The 22,717-nt window shown below is 55.0% G+C and overlaps 1 protein-coding gene across 7 annotated transcripts in view; it reads left to right on the top strand.

Moving 5' to 3' along the window:
* STARD10 (StAR related lipid transfer domain containing 10) overlaps positions 1-22,717 on the top strand; it is a 44,720-nt gene that overhangs the window by 7,725 nt on the left and 14,278 nt on the right. Inside the window, exons 2-4 of one of the 7 annotated variants that reach the window (XM_070046161.1) lie at positions 481-3,341; positions 3,909-4,104; positions 13,040-13,351. In XM_070046161.1, the coding sequence (XP_069902262.1) occupies positions 3,919-4,104; positions 13,040-13,351 (498 nt within the window). In that variant the 5' untranslated portion in view covers positions 481-3,341; positions 3,909-3,918. Of the gene's footprint in view, positions 1-480; positions 3,342-3,908; positions 4,105-12,515; positions 12,668-12,975; positions 13,352-22,717 lie in introns of those variants that run through there. The other 6 variants (XM_070046160.1, XM_060303652.2, XR_011377627.1 and 3 more) reach the window with 6 other exon arrangements.

Genomic DNA, 22,717 nt, shown 5'->3' with positions numbered 1-22,717 from the left:
ATTCTTTGGTAGATGAGATGTGGCAGAGGTGGGGTGGAATAAAGTGGCAAGAGGGTCCTTCACAAGGAACTTAAATCCTCAAGATGTTGAAGTATATTTGGTTTTAGCCGTGTTCAAGAGAAAACCAAGCACAGCCCAAGAGGAAGCTTCTTCCCACAGTACTCACCCTCCCTCTGGGCAGCAGGCAGGCCACAGCTCGACCCTATGCAAAGCCACCAGGCTCAGCGAAAATAGGTGGCTATGAAATTCCCAAGGCACTAGCAGGGACTAGGGACTGGATGAGCTGGTGACACAACTGGAAGAGCTTCTAGGGAGGAGACCATGAGAGATGAGGGGGAGACAGGTGGGATCGCCTCTGCAGCCTCCTTTGTGAGGCCCCAGCCATTATCAAGGGCTCGGGGGCGGTGGGGGCGGAAAGGGGCAGAGTAATTGAGACCCGCTTTTCACTTACAGCCCATCATTCCTTCCAACTTTCTACAGTTTTAGGCTGCTGACCTATGTGAAAAGCAGCTGATCCAGTGTGATGCCGTTTGAGGACAGTGAGTGAAGAGGTACCTGACCCAGGTGAGGAGTGTCCCACCATCTCATGGTCAGAGGTGGTCAGTGCCTAGTTCTTACTTGGAACACAGCAGTGAAGAGTGGTTGCCAAAAGAAAAAAAAAAAGATTCAGTATTAAATACACTGAGTTTGGGCTTCCCTGGTGGCGCAGTGGTTAAGAATCCACCTGCCAATGCAGGAGACACGGTTTCGAGCCCTGGTCCAGGAAGATCCCACATGCCGCGGAGCAACTAAGCCCGTGCGCTACAACTACTGAGCCTACGCTCTGGAGCCCGCGAGCCACAGCTACTGAAGCCCGTGCGCCTAGAGCCTGTGCTCTGCAACAAGAGAAGCCACCGCAATGAGAAGCCCGCGCACCGCAATGAAGAGCCAACGCAGCCAAAAATAAATACATAAATGAATTTCAAAAAATAAATAAATACGCTGCGTTTAAGGAACCAGAAGCAGACATCCCAGAGGCCAGAGAAAGGCCTAAACCATAAATTGGGGAATCAGCTTATGGATGGAAGTGAATGAGGTCATCCAAAGAGAGTACGCAGAGTGAAGAGAGGGCCTGTTATAGAACCAGAATGACACCAGTATTTCAGCGTGTCAACCCAATCAAAGATCACCAGGGACAAATCCATAGTCCAATGAAGTCAGGTTTATTGACCCATTGCTAGGAGGAAGACAACACATCAGAGGAAAAATGAGATGTCCTACCAAACACAAAGGAATAGAGTTCTTATAGGATTTGAGAGAGAGGTGGAATTAGGTGAAATTTAAATGAGGCAATATTTTGATGGCTCAAAGCAAAGCAGAACTGCGTCTGGACTGCTCAGTGGACTCAAGGTCCTGTTTCCTTGGAAACAATAAAGTTAAGGCAGATGTGGAATATATGTTTAGAAATCCCTTATCTGAGTCTCTGCACCTGGATTGTAAATCCTGTCCTTTTAGTGATTTAACTCCTCCAGGCAAGAGTTTCATTCCTACTTATATAATTTCAAACAGCAAAATTTCTGACAGTCTATGATTTTAGAAAACAAAGTTGCTCGGTAAGAAAGTAGTCACTCAAAGGAGGGGGTTGTTATGACATTTTATAGTTGCAGTATATCCTTGGGGAAAATATTGTTTCTTATTAATTTTGCAGCTGGCTTTATCTGTGCCCGTTATTCCAGCCTGATGAACATCACAGCAGATTTTTACAGTCTGAACTAATTTTTAGGTTTTCAAGGGACACACAATGGAGGTGGAATCTGCAAAGCCTAAGTGTAGTGAGTAGGCAGTGTGGACAAAACAGTGTTGCCTGACGTCAGTAAACAAAGAATGCTTCCTGCCATCCAGCCATCAGGCACTGCAGGCACCCCTGAACGGTGCACCCTGAGGGGAATTCTGGATGGAGAAAAACAGGATACTAGCCCTAGATAGTTAAGTTGCATACCAAAGGAATAATTTCAATGAGCCCAGACTCTTGCATCTTCCCATGCATAGGCACTAAAACAATTAACTGGAGATGTCTGGTTTCTTGTGTGTGATTAGCAGTAATCTTTGGATGTTCACTACATGTTTTTTTCAGGAAAAACTCCTTGCTCCTCCCTTACGTCTTTGGAACAGTCCTTCAGAGCTATCTGAGAGGCTGCCATCCCCGGCTATAGTCCTCAGTAAGGCTGCGAATAAAACAAAGTTCTCAACTTTTAGGTGGTGTACTTACTTTTAGTCAACAGTAGGAAGAAAACTAAATTGTCAGGTCTCACAAAGCGGGAAGGTGATCGTTGGTATTGAACACTAAGAGGTCTAGTCTAGTATAGTGTGCCGCTGTCAAATATGGTAGCCATTAGCCATAGGTGGCTATTTAAATGTAATTAAAAGTAATTAATTGAATTTAAAAAATAAACTCAGTAAAAGTTTTTCTTCCTCCATGGCACTTAGCCTCATGTCAAATGTCCAGTAGCCACAGATTAGACGCTACCCTATTGGACAATGCAGCTATAGAATATTTCCATTATTATAAACAGTTCTTTTGAACAGCAGTAAGAGAACTCAGAGTGCCAGGCGACGGTGACGCCTGGGAGTGCAGTCTCCTAAGAGTGATGGGGGTGGAAGCCCTGTGGGAGGTGCAGACACGTAGTGTGTAGTATTCTTTCTAAAACTCAGTCCAACAGCGCTACTCTCTCCCTATGACAGCTATCGTGTAACTCGTGCGTACTTCGAACCCACAGCCCAGGCTCAGAGAGCGAGGCTCCACCACTTCATCGCGTTTCCCTGCCTGCACAAACTCACTACCCTCCCCACACTCCATCTCCCCACGTGCCCCAGGCCCTTTTCCCGCGACTCTGGCTCTTGGACTTCTGGGAAATGTAGTTTTAACAGCGTTCCAACTCGGAAAAGTTCTAGCAGCTAATTGAGGCTCCCAAGAGGCAGTGCACGGGCCGCCATATCTGCCGTGAGGGGCGCCAAAGTCGGCACCCCTACTAAAGTACAGCGGTAACTGAGATGCTGGAGTCCTGGGAGACCGCGCTGTGCCTCTCCCTGCCATTCCTTAGGTCTCCGCCGCTCCGAAGTTGTAGAAACGCCTCAACCCAAGCAGAGCAGACAGGGCCCCAGGGAACCATAGTAACTGGGCGGCCACAACCACTAGGGGACTTGAAGGCAGCGTCCGACGGCGAACAGCCAGAAGGCCATTGGGCGGCCCCTTACGCGGAGCGCACGCGCAAATGCTGGGCCTCAAGGCTTCCGTAAACACCAAAGAGCGCCTGCGCAAACGGAGCGCCTCGGGATGGACACGAGGGGGCGCCTTAGCAAAGGTAAGAGTAATAAATAGTAACGTAACCGTCCCGTTGTTCTTCTGTTGTCCTTTTTCTTATGGTTTGCAAAGCACAGCCCCCTTCATTGCCTCTCAATTTGATCCTTAGAGCAGTCATTTTACCAGTGGGGCAACGGGTCAGAGAAAGTCATACAGCCAGAGTCCTATCTTAACAGTGTGGAAGACCACAGATGGTTCAGGATTCAAGGACTCTAGCCCAGGCTCTATCTCTCAGTTGCTGTGTGACCTTGATAGTTCTGTTCCCCTGAGGACCTAAGCTTTCTCATTTGTAAATGGAAATAGGTTATTGGAAGGATTGAATAAGATCCGGAAGTGAAACTAAGTTGCCAAGCAATGTATAAAGGCAAAAGGTTATTATAATCGGGTGATTGCAGATTGAGGAGCTATTTCCTCATTATACAAATTGCAAAACTGAGGGCCCCAAGAAGGGCAGGAGCTTGCCCCAGGTCTCAGCAGTCTGTGAGCAAGGGCTAACGCGCAGGCTTCCTGCGTTTGGGCTTGGAGCCCTTCCCTGCACCCCAAGGATTAGTGTCTTTGTTGGATACAGGCTTAGAGAGATGGAGTCTGGAGGAGTCCCTATTCCTCATCCTTCTCCTACCCAACCTGGGCCTAGTGGAGAAAGGCCCTGTTCTGTTGAGATGACTACCAAAGGCCAGAAACTAAGGAGGAACTGGAGAATCCTGAAGACAGAGGACAGTGTTGCTGGAGCTGTACAGACCCTGCTTCTCAGGAGAGTGGCCCAGGTAAACGAACGAACTCAAGTGTGACAGATGAAGGAGTAATATGAAGGGGACAGACCCTGAATGGAAAAGAGTGGGCTCTGTTTCTGAGCCTGGGAGGAATTGGGTGCTCAGGTGATTCCAGTTGGGGCCAGCGATAGCTGGAGGTGGTGCCTGGGCTGGCTTGGATGCTAAGGAGATGAAGTGATGCTGGTTGAGCTGAGAGGCTGTAGGAGCCACTCCTCCAACCAGGTGGAGCAGTCAGGTGGCACCATAGGCATACCTTACCACCCCCCAAGATCAGGCAGCTGCCTGCCAGGGAAATGAACTTTTCTCTGTCCTTTGGAACTGGGCTGTACCCAGTTGTTTGTCTCTGGAGTGCTCTTAGAGGTTCTGGACATAGGTATAGGAGGGGCTAGGAGACCCTAAGGTCTGGTTGCAGATGGGGCCTCCTCAGGCAAGTCATGAAAGGCAGGTGTTTGTAGAAATAGAAATTCAAGATCCTCCCCACCTCCAAGTATCTAATTCCCTGGACCTTCACTTATCATCTGTTTTCAGCAGGGGAAACAGAGGCTAAAGGAAGAAAGAACTTTTCTTCAGGACACACAAGGAGCTGGCGTAAAATTGGACTAGGACAGGGATCTTTCCATTACATGGCAGTGATCAAACATCTTCATCAAACATTTATTGAGTGTCTAATGTATACGCTGAGAAGAGCTACCTTAGGGTACAAACAGAAGCCAGGAGTGCAGTCAGACCTGGCTTTTAACTAGCCCTCCCAGTGACTTAATGCTGGGATCCTTGGCGAGTCACTACCCCACTCTGAGCCTCACTGTCTGTAGAGTGGCGTGGTAAGCCTTATTCAAGGGCTGTCTTGAGGTATAACTATGAAATAAATGAGTTAAGAACTGTTACACGTGTAGAACATCACCAGGCACATGGTACATGCTCAGCAAACATTAGCCACTCTTTGTTACTCAGGAACACAGGTGGAGGCCAGCTGCAGATAGGGTTCTCCCAGAGCCCAGCAGGGGCAGAGATGTCGCAGCCCCAGGTCTGTCCATCTCCCAGATACCTCCACTCTGTGCTCAGGGGGCCTGCATTTCTGGAAGTCGAAGGGGGCACTCACATCCCCATTTCCCCCTCTGGCACTGGGAACCTGGCAGGGAGCATTTACACCTCTACATGCACGTGATTCACTTCCCCACAACCTGGGTCCAGAGTAAAGGTGATTCTTGCCCAAAGGTCACAGCCCTGGACAGTGAGACCAGAACCACAACCCTTTCTCCCGGCAGGACAGAAGTCCCAAAAGGCTGACAGCAGGGCCTTGACTTGTGTGTTCCTTGAACAGAGCAGGAGCCACGGGCAGAGAGGAGCCTGGGTGGGAGACAGGGCCCAACGTCAGATAACCCTGCCGCCAGCCCACCCTGTTTGAAGATGGCAGTCTTGCTCAGTGGTAAATTCAGCTCTGGTCCAGGCCTCCCTAGTGGAGGTCTGGTTCAAACCCCTTATTCACAGAGGAAGAAAGAGAAGCCCGGAGAGGCCGGGAACTCACCAGGAGCCCCACAGTAAGGTGGGAGTGAGTCTGAGCCAGAACTCAGGTGTCCTGATGTTAGGCCAGGGCTCTGCCTGGCAGCTGGTTTGGAGGGGGCAGGGCTTGGCTACATCTCCTTCCCCACGGCCACCACAGTCCCGCTTGGAGCCAGCCTCAAATGCAGCCACCTGGGTGGGTTGTGGTCGGGGAGTGGCAGGGTGGGGGTGGGTGCATGGATAGGTAAAGGGAGGGGGGAGCACAGGATCTGGTCAGAGAGAAGCCCAGAGCCGAGCTGGGGCAGGTGGACTGGGGAGCTCTCCTTGGTGTGTGTGGCTGCTGTAGGATTCTAGGGCCTTGTTAATCCGTCTGAGGCAGCAGAAGATAAAACTACCACGGGAGCACACTCCTGGAGGAGGGGAGCAGAGCAGATTCAGGAATGAGTCACAGAGCCCAAGCCCTAAATTTAGAAGGTGCTGAAGGAGGCAGCCGCCCCCGGGAGAGCACTGTGGAGATGCCCACTAACGCGGGGCACCAGGGCCTCAGGGAAGGGGGTAGAGGTTGGCAGGAGTCCCCTGCACGGCAGTGCCCCATGGAAGCTGGGTCTATTCTAGGCCTGTTCCAGGTGTGAATTTTGGCCCCAGAATGAACCCCGACTCAAGGCAGAGCCTTCAGCCCCACTCACTGACAGAGCTCCTAGCAAGCCTTCCCCACACCAGCCCTTCACAGGGTCCTAGGAACCAGCCCCTGGAGTGTGGACGTCTCAGTACTGTCCTGCCCGCTGGCTGGGCATAGCCAGGCTCCCTGGGTCCTGCTGCTGTCCTAGCATCCAGTTGTCAGACACTGGGGAAGGGGCTGTGTGGATGCAAGGAGCTCATGCCATTGAGCGAAGGCCTTCCAAAGGGAGCCCATCCAGGCCTTTGTAGCTGTTTGGAATTGGGGTGAGGGAGGGGGACAAGATGTCATAGCACTCACTTCTGCTTTATTCTCAGCCCTCCAGGCTCCAAGTGAACCCAGACTGTTTCTTTTCTTCCACGTCAGAAGAGGGAGGCACTGCCTCCAGGTCAAGGAACAGAGGCTTAGGAAAGAGGCCATGCCTTGGGGACAGCTGGCAGACGGGGGTTAAGGGGCCTCAGGAGACAAGAACTGATAGCAGCTGTGGTGTTTATTGAGTGCTCATTGCTTGCTGGGCACCGTGCTGAGCTCTCCACGTGCGTGAACTCACTTCGTCCCCGAGGCAATGGTGTAAGTCCTACTAGCCTACTCATTCTAGAAATGGTAGTACTGAGACACAGAGAGGTTAAGTAACTTGTTCTAGATCACACAGTAAGAGGTTTTAACCCAGACAGCCTGGCTCCATAGCCCAGGCTCTTAACCATTGTGGTAGACTGCTGAGCAGGGTATTTCACCCTGTCTATTCCTCCTCCTCTTCTGTCCTTCCCTCCCCATCCTCCAGTCCCTGTACCCTAGAGTCCTGGGAGCTTCTCTCTGGGCCTTGCGGGGTCTTGCTGCCCAGGGTGCTCCCAGGCTTGGGGGAAAGAGACTAACAGAGCTCCACTGCAACCCCCGCTCCATGCAGGACTTCACAATTTACAGAGCCCATCCACCTGCCCCAGGCCGGTGGAGGGGCATCCTGAGCACCACCCCTTCGACAGGAAGACAGACCAGAGAGGTGCAGAGCCTTGCCCAAGGTCGGCAGGGCCCAGGGTGGAACCATGGAGACTCCTCTTTGGGAGGGCCCAGGCCCAGATGGCCAGCACCCCCTCTGCAGGCTGGGTCTTTCTGCTGATGATGTCTTTGGGGCACTGCCGCCTGCAGCAGCTCAGTTCGATTGCTGGGTTGATGCAGCCTTCCACAAGCCCTCAAGTTTCCAGTCAGAGGCTCCTGATCCATCTGCCTGACCCCAGGCCCTCCCCTCAGCTATGTGCTCAGGCTGGGTGGCAGTGGGGGTGGAGGTGTCTTTGTGTGTCTCTTGGGAGGACGAGGTTTTCTGGCCCTTTTACCAGGGCAAGAACTCCAGCCTTGGGACGACAGCCTCTTTTCTGGAAGCCTGCACAACTTCCTTCTTTCCGTTTCTTCGTATTTTTTAATCTCAAAGCTGGGCCCTCAGTGCCCTGCCAGGACAGTTCCCACCTCCTGGGACCAGAGGGGCCTCTGGGGAGCACTTAGGATCACCCGTTGGATGGGGGAAGGGGCAGAGGGTCCACCCCCCCAAACCCCTAAGCTATTGTTCCTACCTGGGAGAGGCTCGTCTAAGAGGCCTGCTTGAGGAGCTCAGACCTGCCCAGGAACACAGCCCAGCCCAGGTATAACATGACTTCCCTTGCACCCCTTCTGCCCCTGCCAGGGGACCACACGTGGGGATACCAAGGATAGGTTCTGTTTCTTGCTGGGCCTTATTTTTCTCGTTTGTCAAATGAGGCTAAGAGTCCCTGTATGACCTTCCACCTAAGGTTATTGTGAAGGTTAGACAAAATGAGTGTGGCAGACTCTTACTCTGGCCCAGGGCCCCTTCACAGAGAGGATGTGCAAGGCCGTTCGTGTGTGTGTGCGTGTGCACGTATGTGCACGTGTGTGCAACAGCTGTGACCCGGGTGCTGACTGTACCTTCCCAGGGCAGGTGAGGGACTGGTGTAGCTCTCTGAGGCTTTGTGATGTGGGTGTGGCACAGGGCCTCAGGTATAAGGTTGCCAGATTTAGCAAATATTTGCTACATGCTCATACTAAAAATGATCTTCCTTATCTGAAAATCAAATTTCACGAGGTGTCCTGGGTTTTATCTGGCAACTCTACTTGGGTGACCTGGTGCACCCGAGCCAGTGTACCCATGTTGGGCTCCCACGCATGAGACTGAGGTTGTATGTGGCTGTGTGGGTCTGTGACAGGACATCAGTGTGATGGCACATGGCTGTGACAGTGTCACCAGGAGGAGAGGGGATGTGGGTAACTGTGATTGTGTGCCTCTCTGTGACTCCCTCAGGCTCTAGCAGCTCCCTCAGGGCAGTGCTTGGGATCTTTGCTCAGGGAGGCCCAGCAGGGGTAGGAGACCCACCCTGGGCAAACACTTAGATCCAGGTCCAGTTGGGACTGGGGTGCCGAGCCTATTGCCACCTGCATCAAACTGTAAAGGACATGTGCGTCTCAAGGCCGAGCCAGCCCTGGGGGCCTCAGGGTGCTCTGCCCTGGGCCCTTCCAGAGGGGCCTCAGGAATTACCTCTCTACTCTGCTCCTTCCTGGTGACATCACACAGGTCATTGCCCAGTCTTCTAGAACGGTGCCCCCAGGATACTGCCTCGTTACCCTAGGCAACCTGGGAATTTTCTCCAACTAAACTGGCAGGGCCAGTTACCCCTGAGGAGAGGGAGTTGGGGGAGAAGGCGTCAGGGGGGCCTTCTCCTCATCTCCCAGGGGGAGATCCAGGCAGCCATCCGTCTGACTAGATGATGAGTTGGAGGGAGCACCCCAGAGCAAGTCAAGACCTGGTAGCCCCTCATTGTCCAGGACACTGGACAGGGTGGGGCCCTTGGGCAGAGGATGAATCCTGAAGCAGAGAGAGGGTGGTGACTACCCCAAGGTCACCCCTGGGGTAGTGAAAGTAGTGGTGTATAATGGGGAACAGGGACAGAGCCTTGGGTTAGGAGCTGGGAGACCTAGGATCTTACCTCTGCTTTGTCCCTGCTGGTGGAGCCTTTGTTTCTCCATCTGTACAGTTAGGGGCTGTGGCCATATGATATCAGTCTCAGGGTCTTTAGTCCTGACGGGGACTCAGCGAGGGGAGTTGAGGGGAATGTGAGGGACCAGGTCATGGGTGGCTCCAGGCAGGTGCCCTGACCCTATTGCAACAGCTGTCAGGGGGCAGTGAGCAAGGACTGGTGTGGATATCTCCAAACGACCGCCAACCCCCATTCCAAGAGTCCTGTGGTGCTGGAGGTCCCTAGATGGGTTCTGTCTTACTGTGATTCAGGGGCGTCCCCATGCCTCCCACACCTCAGCTGCTCTCTCTGTGAGGGGCATGTGTAAGACCAGCACTTGCTCAGCACCGTGGGTAATGATTCCTCACATTCTCATGATCCCTCTCAGTTTGCTAAGCACCTTCTCTTTCTCTTACACGCTCCTACCTTCCACTCCCACTCTGACTCCTGCTTGGTGTTGTCCCATTCTGGGGCTGGGGCCCAGAGAGGCACCTCACCCAATCCACTTTCCGTCAAGGGGCCCTGTGGCTGGTGCAGGGGCTGCAGCGGGCAGAGCAGGGTCATGCTTTGCCAAGCTTTTCCACTGTTTACTCTTTCCTGAGAATCTTAACAACCATCCTATCAAGATGTTACCTTAACACTTTTTTGTTGGAAATATGCCATTTTTGTACAGTGCATTTATTCCTCCCTACCCTTCTCCCTCCGGTTATATTTTTAGTTACTTGGAGGTGAAACTGATATATGTACAACTCTTTTCCTTGCAATAATTCTCAGAGAGTAGGTATTATTATTCTAGATGAAGAAACTGAGGCTCAGAGAGGACATGTCACCTGCTCTTGGTCACACATTTAGGAAATGGTATAGACAGGATTTGAACCCAGTTCCACAGGCCCTTTGTACTTCCAGGCTGTGGGAAGCAGGGATGGCCAAGTCCTAGGACTCCTCTCCAGACTCCTCCCCCAGGTCACCCATCCCAGCCCTCCTAGCCTTCTCTCTGCTGCCCAGGGGTGTTTGAGACAGGATATGAATCTGCTTTGATCCAGGCATGTTTGGGAGGCTGTCATGAACCCTTGAGCTAGAGATACCTAAATTCCTGGGGTTTGGGGGGGCCTGCAAGGGCAAATTAATGATGAATACGATGAGGAGTGATGCCCCAGCTAGCCTGGCCTAAACTTCCAGGCAGGGTTGAGCCCAGGGCATAGCCATCTGAGCCCAGAGGTACCAGGTCACCCACTTTTACTGCCCCAAGACCCAAAAGATTCATTCTTGGTTAATCTATATTTGGATTTGAGTGTTGGTTTGATTTCTGCCATGTGTACCTCCCTGAGTTTGTGTGTCTCAGGCTGGCAGTGCTCTGGAGGGTGGAGAAGTCCTGTCTGTCCTCACTGCTATCTCCTGCTGTCACCCCAGCCTTATCTCTTCTACCCTAGACTGGGTGATAGGCATGAGAGGGGTACTGCCCTGGTGCCTGCTGTCAGCTGAGATGTGTGTCATTGGGGCCCTAAGAAGGCAGGAGCCGCCAGGCCAGTGCTCCTCTCTCTTTTCCTCGTGGCAGATCCCAGAGGCTACAGTTCACAAAGCAGGCTCTGTGTACCCCTCTTTGAATCTCCCATTAGCCTGGGTATGAGGCTGTCAGATAAAACCACTGAAGCCAGGGGAGGGGCAGTGAACTGCCTAGGGTTGGGGTGGAGGCAGAAGACATGCATAACAGAGAGCCAGAGCGCTGGCCTCCTGAACCCAGATCCAGCCCCCCTGCCACCCATTTCTACACACTTAAAGAATGTGGGTTAGAAGGGGTGAGGGTGATTATCTGACTATGCCCCTCACACTGGAGATCTAAGGTCATCACACAAGCCTCATGGGGACCTGCAACTCATTTTACAAGATTTACTTTGCAGAATGGACCTTGGGGTCACTTGCCATCAGGGCTCCCTGCTCACCCCCTCCACTTTTAAAATTGGGCCTGATTCACACACATCTCAGAGCCCTAAGCACTTCAGGAAGAAACACCTCTATTTGTGAACCCACCGTGACAACTCCTTATCTTTCTCCAGCACCTTTAAGAAAAGCTGTTCCATCCCAGAGCTCTAGGATGGTGAGGCTAGGAGGTTATACATTCTGATGCTCGCATTCTACAGATGGGAAGCTAAGGCTCAGAAAGATGATGGGGACAGCCAGAGCAGAGGAAGGAACCCTGGGGTGGGAGGAGGCTGAGATCTGGGTTCTGGGAAGGATGGCCATGTACTCTCCGTGTGGCAGTGGACAAGTGATGGGCACTTGTGCCCTATTAGCTGCCCATCCAGGGGAGCTCACCACGGGCCCTAGCTCTCCTTAGCCCTCTGCAGTCAAGGGCAAGTCACTAGGGTCAGTGAATGCTAGCCTTGGGCCCATTGCCCCACTCATACTGGCCTCACCTCAGAGAAATTGAACTATTGGCCTCAGTTCACACGGGGCAGCTGGAGGCAGAGCTGGCACTAGGACCCAGGGGGGCAGGTAGCAGCCTCCCTGGCTGAAAGGGGTGGCTGGAGTACTGGTGGACCTACCTACCCTGTGGCTGTGGAGCTCTGGACAGCTCCGCCTGGGGAGGGACAGGGTAGCCCCAGAGCTCTGGGGCCAGATGCTCTTGAGAGCCTAGTCTAATCCATGCGAGGTGTGTGAATACATGCGTGGGTGCTCAGGAGGGGTGGTGGTGGACAAGGGCCAGAGTTGGGCTGGAGGAGAGCCTGGTTAAAGCTCCCAGCCGGGAGTGAGATGGGAGTGGCTAGTGGTTGTTGCGGGCTGCAAGCTATGGGCTCTTGACTGTGGTAGGGGGAGTGTGCCCATCTTTGGGTCTCTGGGTGGTTCCTTGTGTCTAATTAGGTTGTTGCAGAGGTGTGTACCTGTGAGTATGGGAGGGTGTTGAAGAGAAGGGGTTCGCAGGTAACTTCCAGAATCCCTCTTCGAGCACCTCCTCGCCCTTCTTCTCAGAGCCCACTCTATCTGGGCCCCTCCCCGACCCCTGCCTGAGGACTGGTAGGGCCAGGTCCCCTTCGGAGGCGGGTAGGGCGGGCGCTAGGACCCGGCGGGGCGGGGCGGGGCTCCGAGACCCATCTGCTGCACCTCCGCAGCCAGGAAAATACCGAGCGCCGGCGAGCGGAGCCCCCGGAACCCCCAGCCTAGCCCGGGGAGAGGGAGGGAGGGAGCGGGGGCGCGCGGGGCGGGGGGGGGGGGCGCGTGGGGCGGGGCCGGCGGCGGGACCCACTGCTCCTCCCCCCAGAGCCCCCGCGCGGCCCCGGTCGCCTGGGCAGCGCGGCGGCGGCGGCGGCGGCGGCAGAGGCGTTCGCACCTCCGGCCCCGGCGGGCCCCGGCGGAGCAGCTGGCACAGGTGAGCGGGCCGGCCCCGCAAGCACCCCACCCCACCCCCACCACGGGCCCCGCGCCGGCGTCGCTGCCGAGTTAGTTGAGCCAGTCCGGCCAGCGCTGCGCGGACCCCGCCGGGCCGTCCGTCACCTCGGGTCGCGGCTCCCCCCGGGTCCCGACGGGCCCCCCCCCCCCCGCACCCGATACGCAGACCCCACTCCGGCCCCCAAACCGGAGGTCTGGGTCGCGCCTAGCGAAGGGGTCGGGGGGCGTACTGCTCTGTACCGGCGGTGCGCGCTGGCCAGCCCCTGCCTGTCTCTCTCTACCCGCCAGGACCCCGGACAGCCGCACCCGCGCCCCCAGCGCACTGACTCCGGTTCCCAAACCGGTCTTTCAGGTCCCTGGAAGGTGGCGTCAGCATCTGCAGCCGCGTCGACGTTGTTGGAGCTTCCGCGGAGGACCCAGGAGAGCCGGACTAGGACCAGGGCTCTGGGCCTCCCCCATGGAGAAGTCAGCTGCCTCAACTGAGCCCCAGGGGCCTCGGCCAGTCCTGGGCCGCGACAGCGTCCAGGTGCCCGACGACCAGGACTTCCGCAGCTTCCGGTCAGAGTGTGAGGCCGAGGCGGGCTGGAACTTGACCTACAGCAAGGCCGGCGTGTCTGTGTGGGTGCAGGCTGTGGAGATGGATCGTACCCTGCACAAGATCAAGGTAGGGTTGCCCTGCAGCAAGTGTAGTCTGCACTGCACCCTTACTTCCTCTGACCAGGGAGTCTCCTGGTCCTCCCGCAGGGTTACAGACACCCGGTTGCACACCTCAGACTCTCCTGTGAGAAACCAGGAGGAGGCACAGTTTGCTGGGCAAGCCCCCATCTCACAGGTGGGCCAACTGAGGCCTGGAGAGGAGGTGTGACTCCCTCTGGCTCACTCAGCCAGAACCCAGGCTTCTGCACACCCCTGCCTGATCCGGGGAGGTGGGCTGCTGTCAGGCCTACCTAGGAGAATGGTCTCCTTCAGGGAGCCCTCTGCCCATGGAAGCCTTCACCACGTCCTGACTTGAGTCATCTGAGGAGGGAGACTGAGCCCTTCTCTCCTGAGTTCTTGGTTCTCTCAGCCTGAGCTGGGTCTCTTTCCCCACTCTCTGCACCCTTGGGTGCCAGGGATCTGATTCCTTCCTGTCTGATGCTCTGCTCTTCCCCCTTCCCTCCTGGCTGTTCCCTGAGTCTCTCCTGCAGGGACTCAGGATCCTGGCTGGCAGATCCTGAAAGCAGGGCTTAAATGTCTCTGCCTTACACAGGGCCAGACTGGGGGTGGGCTGGGGGAGGAGAGGACCAGCAGATGCAAGGAAGATGTAGGCACATTCAGCCTCCCTCACAGCCATCAACCCCATTCCTCACAACCCCCTGATTTTCTTCTCTTTGCTTAGATAGGGCCGGCTTGGGGTTTGGGACCCCGTGAGCCCACCTACCCTGGGGAACTAGATGGGGAATAGGCTGGTGAAGGCTCTGATTAGAGGCCTCGGTAGCTTCCTCCAACATAACACATCTGGCATTGCTGTGAGTGCCACTTTGCAAGGGGGCAGGTCTCCCTTCAGTAGGGTGCTGGCAGTAAACTGTACCCTTCCCTTTCTCTTGCCTCACCCTTCCTGCTGTCCTTCTCGAACATGTGGAGGAGTGTATTCCTGTGGTGGAGGCGGGCAGAGGTGGAAGCAGGACACTGAACTCAGAGGGCACTCCTGCCCGTCCCCTACTTCAGCCCCTCTTGCCTGGGACCTGCTCTTGGATTTGGATTTAGCTCTGGCATCATGGCCTCATACCAGGGCCAGAGATGTCTGACCTTCCCACTCTGACCCTGTGCCTTTCTGCCTCACTTTGTCTTAGTCATTTAGACCTTTGTCCACCTGTCCCCGTGTGGTCTTCTGGCTCACCCATTCTGTCTTCCCTTCTCCCTTATATAATTCTCTGTCTGCACCCTGGCTATCTGACTGTCTCTTTCTCTCTGGGTTTCCATGTGTGTCTCCCCTCCTGGGACTCTCTACCCAGGCCTGAGGACCCTGGGCTGGGGCCTTCCCGGAGGCCTGACCTGTGTCTGAGCCTGAGGAGCAGGGAAGGGCAGGGCAGCTGGTATGTTCCAGCTTAGTGCTCTCTGAAGACAGGGACAGGTCCTATCCTTCTTTGCGTCCTCAACCTCCAACACAGACAGAGCAGGGATGTTGGTTGAATGAAGGGTGGAAGGAAGGAAGGAACAAAGAAACAAACTGAATAAAAGGTGAGCAAAGTTGTGAGAACAAGGTTGTTTTCCTGACTGTGACCTAGGAAAGGCTCAAAGGCTGGGCTGTGCAGTGGGGTGGGGAAGTGTAAGTTCCCCACCGAGCTGGCTCTCCAGAGGGAAGAGAAGGGGAAAGTCTGAACTGAGACCAGTACTCCCACCCTCTGTGTCAACAGGGCGGAGCTGCCTCCTCCAACTGGCTTGGTTAATGAATAAACCCAGCCTAGTCCAGGACTGGAGTTGGCAGTTCTGGGGACCAGAGTGCCACAATGGACCCCTTGTGGCCAGATCAGATTTGTCAGGTGTTCTTCCTTGGGAGTGGAGGGGACTTGGAAAAACAGGGGTATTGTGGGCTTGTGGTCAGGGCATACACCTGACCTTCCTTCCCTCTCAGACTCAGCAGAGGTTGGAGGTGCCTTTACAACCCCAGTTTCATACTCACCCCTCACTGGGGTGCAAGTATGGACACCGAGGTCCGGAGAGGAACGGGGGCCAGCCCAGACTCACACAGCCAAGTCCCAGCAGAGCCAGACTTGGCACCCAGACCTTTAGCCTCCCTGCCTAGTTCTCTCTGCTGTGCTCCCCACAGTGGAGGGGGGACTGGGGCCAGGAGGTGAGCAGAGCTGGGGCCTAAGGAGGAGGCTGGGGCCTTGGTTACGGGCATCCTGAGATCTCTGATCCCCTCAGCACAGCCAGATGGAGCTGTGGGGGACAGGCAGAGGTCTCTGAGCTCCCCATCCCCAAGATTCCAGGAATCCATTTCTGGTAAGAGCCCCTGCTCTGAGCCAAGCGTTTCTCTCCATGGTCTAATTTACCCTCTGGCCAGTCCTGGGCAGTAGCAGGTGTCTCCATGCTACAAACAAAGAAACTGAGGCTGAGAGAGGTGATGTCACTTGCCTAAGGTATGTCAGCTGAGGCAGGAGTGGAACCCAGGCCAGCCTGGCTCCAGAGCCCCTGCCTCTCTCAGCTTGGGCTCACATCTTAGTCAACATTCTGGCATTTGACCCCATCAATAACTCTTTGAAGGACGTGGTGTTCTCATCATCCCATTCTTGTTTGATAAATGAGAAAGCTGAGGCCCAGAAAGGGGAGTGGCTTGTCAAGGTCACACAGCAGGTCTGAAGCCAGAGTCCCCTGGGTCACTCTGGGAGGCTGCGACTCAACCACAGGTATTTGTTGAGCTCCCCCCTCCCCACAGCCTGTTCTGGGCCTGCCCTCTGAGCTGGAAAAGCTCCTGTACATGCCCTGTGTGCATGATCCCAGGTTGGGGGAGCGGGTCCACCTATCTGCCTACCTGATTGATTTCCTCCACCTCACTCCCTTTCCCCCAGGCTTATCTTCTCCCTGCCCCTGCATCCAGAGGTTTCTGGAAGACATTGTGGCTCTGGCCCAGCACTTGGAGCCAGGACAAAGGGACAGGGCTGCTGGAGGCCACCTCTTCCCTTTCCCTCCCTCCTGGCCTCCAGCCTGGTCTGGTCCCAAGCCTGCACTGTGCTCCGGGCACTGGAGAGGAGGCAGATACCACCTCCTGAGAGGTCAGGCTTCGTCCCAAAGGCAGACGCTGCACATGGATCCTGGGTCCAAGGCAGAGGGAAGCTTGGAACCTGAATACAGGTCTCTCAGTGCCCAGGCCAGGCTTCCCCACAGCTCCTGTAGCAGTAGAGAAAAGGGAAACCGGGGCGTCTGTCACTTATTAAAGCAGGGCCAGCTGGGGAAGAGGCTGAGGTCTAGTCCTGGCTATGGTATTCTTTTGCTGTGTTTGTGACTGTGGGCACATCCCTGCCCTCTCTGGGTTATGTCTCCATCTGTGCCATGGGGCTCTCCTGGCTCCAAGGGCCTCTAAACTCAACGCCTGGGCTGGGGCCCATGGAGAGGGATGAGGCACAGGGGACAGAAAGCAGGAGATGACACGGCCTGCCCAGCCCTGCCCTGGATGCTCATGTGCTCGGGCTCTCTGATGCTGCTGTGTACCTAGCCACCTGAGAGGCAGAGGAGACCTGGCCCCTGTCCTCAGAGGTGTCCAGACCTTGGTGGAGAGAAGACTGACAATTCCAGGTGACCCCCTGCCCACTGCATGAGGCAGGTGTCCATAGGCAGACCACAGAGGCAGGAGTGGGCCCGGTGGGTAGGGGCCTTGAGGGGCTTGATGGTTGAAGCAGGGGTGCGAGGTCTCCTGGGGGAGTGCAGCTGAGAACCTGAGGTTCCTCTTGCCACAAAAAGCTGGGTGGTGGGGACCTATCTCCTCTGACTTCCTGTCCTATGACTCTTCCTCTTCCCCTTTGGAGAAAGCTTCAGTGACCCCTCCCTGACCTGTCTCACTGGCCACCTGCTTCCACACCACAGGCCCCCTGGGTTCCAAGCTCTTAAGCCAGTGCTCTGGCCTGTCCCCTCTCAGCACCTCATTCTCTCCCCCTGTAAAATTTGGGATCATCTCAGGGATATCCAAGGACCCTTCTCACTCTTAATGGTCCATGGGACTCAAAAGGGTCATGGGGAAGGTGGGGACAGCCGCAGGGCCAGGTGTTTTCTTCATGTTGTCCCACTGAGTCTTCACAACTGTCCTGTGGTAGTTGTGAGTCTTATGAACTCCATTGAACAGATGTGAAAGCTGAGGTTCAGGGCAAGAATTCACTTGTGCAGTCAAACAGCTAGAAGGTAGCCGAGGCAGGATCAGAGCCCAGGTCCTTGAGACTCCAAGGCCGAGATCTCTTCACTCCCTTGGGCCTGCTTATTAGCACCATTGGGCCCTTCCGTCTCCTGGACCCTGTGGCTCAGAACCTACCCCTGTCTTCTGCCTTCGGTCTCCCTGTACTGTGCCGTTGTGGGAGGGCACCCTGGAGTGGTCCCAGCTGAGCAAGAGCCCAGTCCTTACTGTGTGACCTTGGGGGGTTACTTCACCTTAACGAGTCAGTCTTCTTATCTGTGGTGGCAGAGGCAGGAGTTAATTGAGTTTTAGGGGTTTGGATTCAGTGAGTTCAGGTTCAGGCTGGGCCTCTGCCACCTCTGGGGCTCAGTTTCCCTCCTCTACAGGAAGAACTTCCTTCTCTACAGGAAGTTGCTGGGCAGGTGGTTTGTAGAGGCTGTCCTGGCCTTAGGCCATGGTAAAGGCTTCTGCGCTGCTGAACACAGAGTAAGGATGGAGAGCTAAGGCCATGACAGTCTGTGCCATCTGAGAGGTCCCTAGATGGGGCTCCTGAATCCAGGCTGAGGCCCTGAGACCCCTATCCTGGATGGCTCTAGCTCTGACTTGGTGTGAGGGCAGCTGGAGGAAGTAGTCCAGAGCTGTCCTCAGGGGAGAGACAGGCCCCCAGAGAGCATGACCCCAGCGAGTCAGGGTCTGGACCTTCAGGTGCAGGAAATCAGAGAGAGGAAAGGTCAGAGGTGGCTGGAGGCTTCAGGGAAGTCTTTGTGGCGATGCCTGGGTTGGTCTGAGGGGGAGAGCACAGGGTCCAGAGTCCTGGCCATGTGGCCTTGGGCAGATTGCTGCCCCTGCCTGGGCTGTAGCTTCCTCATCTGTCACATGTGAATAGTAGTGCTGCCCTGCCTGGCTTTGGGCACTTCATTCAAGTTGGGGACAAAGAAGGAAATCAAACGAACCCTGCCCTCAAGGAGCTCCCAGTTGGATGCTGGGACAGACACTTATCACAGGAGCTGCAGAGACCCAGAGCAGGCCTCTGAACCAGCCTTGGGGGCCAGAGAAGGCTTCACAGAGGAGGAATTCTCAGGTGATCTGTTTGGAATTGGGTAGAGAATGAGGAGTACAAGTTTGACAGCATTGGGAGCATTTCATACAGAGGAACAGCTGTGTAAAGACCCAGAGGCAGGAAACAGGGCAGTGCATTAGGAGAGCTGCAGGTGGTTCATTGTGGGGCTTGGAACTCAGGGGGCAGGAGGTGATTAGACAGCTAGACCAAGGCTCTAGGATTTGGGTCCTGGAGGTTCTAGGGTACCAAGGAGGGTTTTAGACAAGATGGGTGGTAGGAGGAAGATGCTGCTGTATTTGTCTGGACAGACATGCCAAGGCCTGCACTAAAGCAGGGACTGTGGGGAATGGAGCAAGGGATTGCATCCAGAAAGATTTAGGAGGGATAAAGGATGGGACATGGTGGTTACAGCATAACTCTTGTGCAGGCTGGGATGTAAGATAGTATGGACGTGCAGCCCCCTGGGGGCAAGGGACTGGTGGGGTGGGTGGCTTCAGTCAGTGTCCATCCACGCTGGGGCTAGAAGAGCCCTCAGCCCCCAGGCTGGCTCTGTTCCTCCATGACCAGGTCCCCAGGCTCTGGCTTTTAAACTTTAACGAGCCCCAGCTCAGTTTCCAGCCGAGAGTCTTTAAAGTTTCAAGAGATGAGAGAAAGGAGGCAGTCCTGGAGACAGATGGGTTTTCTTTCTTCCCCTGTGTCTCCATGCCTGGCTGGGCCACCTGGAGCCAGGGCTGCGGGTGCCATGACCCCGGAGGCCTGGTACTCTTTAGGGTTCTGGGACCTGAGCTGGGCCGCTCCAGTCTGTTCATGAGGGGCCAGCGGCCACCGAGATAGATGGGAATTAAAACTCTATTCCCACCCTGCCCCCTTACCTTTACCCCTGATCTGGGCAGGTGAGCATCCACCCTCCCCACCCCAGCAACAGGTGAGAGGAAAGGTACTCAGACCATGCACTGGGCTCGAGGTGTCTCTGTCCCTCCCTGTGCCTCACTTCAGGCACGCTTGGTCAGGCCTCGATGCTCTGGGACCCCTGGAGCTGTAGCAACACAGGGAGTGGAAGAAAGTGTCAGGCGCAGAACTTAGTGATGGGTCCCACATCAAATACAGACTCCTCTCACCTGTCATTAAAGAGAGGCTGGGCAGGTGGCACTGGGCAGCTGGAGCTGTTCTCTGGGGTTTTAGCATAATAATTGCCTCCCTGCCTCTCAGCCTGGCTCCCTGAAGGCAGCTACTTGCTACCTCTGACCTCTCTCTAGAATTTTTATGGCTTGGGGCAGTTGAACAATGCCTACAAGTTTACCTCCTCCCCTTCCCCTCCGCCACCCAATGGGAAGTACAGCTAAATACTGCCTTTGGTCTCCTCTGCATTTGCCTGGGCCATTTAATCTCATCCTTCGAGTTCCCTGTCACAACCTGCATCTAACCTTCGTTTCCTGAGAAATCCCGCTACCATCTCCTTGATGCCTCCTCCCTGTTTTTGGACCCTTCTGGATTGCCTGGGACCTTGTACTAGACCAGGGAAGTGATGAGTCTTAAGGCAGAGGCCTGACAGCCAGAGGGGATGGAGTTCCCTTGTGTGTCTCCAACATTCATTCATTCAACACATATTTATTGTTCACATACTGTATACCAAGTATATCCAGGAATTTAGTGGCAAACCAGACACATCAGACCCTGTTGTCATGAGTTTACATCCTGAGGGGGAGACAAGCAAAATAGAAGCAAATAACTAAATAAGATACCAGATGGTTGTCGTGTGTTATGAGGGCAGGATGATGTGATGGGAGTTGTCTGGCCTTCTGTGTGTGGAGCTGGATTGTATGTGCCTGTGTGTGTGATCTGGTCCTTAGTTGGGTAGATTGTGAGCCCCTCAGGGGCAGGGCACCTGACAAAGGTCATTAAATCTATATTGAATGTGTTTTTGTGTGTGTGTGTGTGTGTACACGTGCCTAAGGTTGGGTGTATGTGCTCTGAATGTGAGACTCTGTGTGTGTTTCTGTGTCTGGCATTACTTTGTGTGTGTGAGTCACACCCCCTCACTGCAGCAGAGTTGTCTCTGATCCAATTATGTCTCCTCAGCTGTCTCCCAGTGGCTTCCGCCCCCCAGCTCAGCTCTGGCTCTGCCTCGGTTTTCCCCTCCCTGCTTCCCTGCAGCCTCCTGTCTTTGCCTCTGGGCATGTCTCTGGGTCTCAGAGTCTCCCCTTGGGGTGTGTTTTCTATCCCTGTCTTTAATGGTTACTGCCTCTGCCTTTATGTCTCTACTTGTTCCGTTTCCTCCTTTTTGTTAATCTGTCCTGGTTATTTATTCGTTCAACAAACCTCTTCTCATGTCTCCCACCCACTCTGCCAGCCACTGTGCTGGTGTTGGGGACCTGGAGTTGGACCAGACCTGGGCCCTGCTCTTAAGGCCTAGTGGGGAGACTGATGGAGATGGTGACAGCCCTTCGTGAGGACTCAGGTCGAGGGAGACGTGGCTGACAACGTGGTGGGGGGCAGTGGCGTCTGGGTAGGACCTGTGGGGCCCATCAGGAGTCAGGTGGCAGGCTGAGAAGGTCTTGGTGGGTGCGGACTAAGGGTGAGGAAGGAGAGGAGGCAGAGCCAGAGTGGGGAGGACGTTTTGGTTAGGATTTGATCTTGAAGGCAGAGAGAGGCAGCAGAGGCTTTCAAGCTGGGCAGTACCATCATCACTGGGTTTTATTTTTTAATTTTTTTATTGTATTTTATTGTATTTTATTTGTGGGATCTTATTTCCTTGACCAGGGATCGAACCCGGGCTGGCAGGAGTGAAAGCTCAGAGTCCTAACCACTGGACCGCCAGGGAATTCCCAGCACTGGGTTTTAGAAAGCTCCCTGGCCCCAGGTGGCAGATCAGCCTGGGAGCCAGGAGACCAGTGATGAGGCTGTGGCTGCACCGGTCCAAGCAAGGATGTTGAGGCCTGCCTGGGTCTGGCGAAGAGGAGCTGTTGGGAAGGTCATGGCCAAGCAGAATCCCAGGTTCCAGGCACAGGCGGGGAGCAGAGGGGAGTGGGCATTGGGGTTGGATAATCCAACAGTAGTGGATATGGTGAGGGTGAGCCTATGGGCTGTCCAGGGGGTGACGCCCAGGAGGCTGTTGAAAATGCAGTCTGGAGCTTGCTAGAGAGCTTTGGGGGCATGAGGCCACTGGCAGCGCCTGAAGTCCAGGGAAGTGTTTATCCAGTTTGTGTTTGTCTGCTTGCCTGTGTGTCAGCCCTGGCCCCTGTCTTGTCTCATTGATTTCCCCGACCCCCTTTCTTTTCTTGCAGGCCCACCCACTCTCTGCTCTTTCTCAGGTCTCCCTCCTCTGTCTGGCTCCCCCACCTCAGCCAGGGCTGGAGCAGAGTGGTGGGAGCTCCAGACCAGGAGGTCAGCTTCCAAGAGATCAGAGCAGGATGTTCCTCAGCGGCAGAGGCCTGGGGGTGGGGAGGTGGGGGTGGGGGTGGGGGTCCAGGGAGGCTGCTGGAGACTAGGTAGGGGGAGGGGAAGGGGGTGGAGGCACAGTAGGGATGAGTCACTCAGCCCTGCGTGGAGAGCAGCAGAGGGGCCTAGCTTGGTCTGCCTGCGCAGCCTCTGGGAGCTGTGTCTAGGGGAGATATGGCAGTACCTCCGCCTACCACCGGTCTCAGGAGGGCCGCACTTTAGGAGAGAAGATGGGTTGAGGTTATCTGGTGCCAGATCCCCTTCCCTTCAGAAGAGGTTGTCTAGTCATTTTACAGGTGAGAACTCTGAGGCTGAAGGTGGGGGAAGGAGAGCCTGTGACGGGCCCACACCAAACCTGCTCTCTGTGTCCTTCCAGCTCCCCTTACTCCAGGCAGAGCTGCCCCAGCAGCCCCAGCCCCTAGCGTGGACCCTCCAGGGATAGTCCTCATCTGGCCAAATGCTGGCCTACCTGGGATTCCAGAGCAGAGCCTGGTTCTTAGGGAACAGCTTCAGGGGTGGACTTTGGGTCGACACTGGGTTCCAGGATGGTTATTCACTTCACTTTTCTCAGCCACCATTTACAAAAGGGCATAATCTTCCCTCCTCATGGGTAGTTGAGAGGATGGAATTAGGAGAATTTGCAAGGCCCTAGTGCAGAGCCTGTCACA

Source organism: Globicephala melas, chromosome 8 (assembly GCF_963455315.2).
Source record: "Globicephala melas chromosome 8, mGloMel1.2, whole genome shotgun sequence".
NCBI classification, from domain to species: domain Eukaryota; kingdom Metazoa; phylum Chordata; class Mammalia; order Artiodactyla; family Delphinidae; genus Globicephala; species Globicephala melas.
Note: the sequence above shows the minus strand (reverse complement) of the source record. Positions and strands in the feature narration are given on the sequence as shown.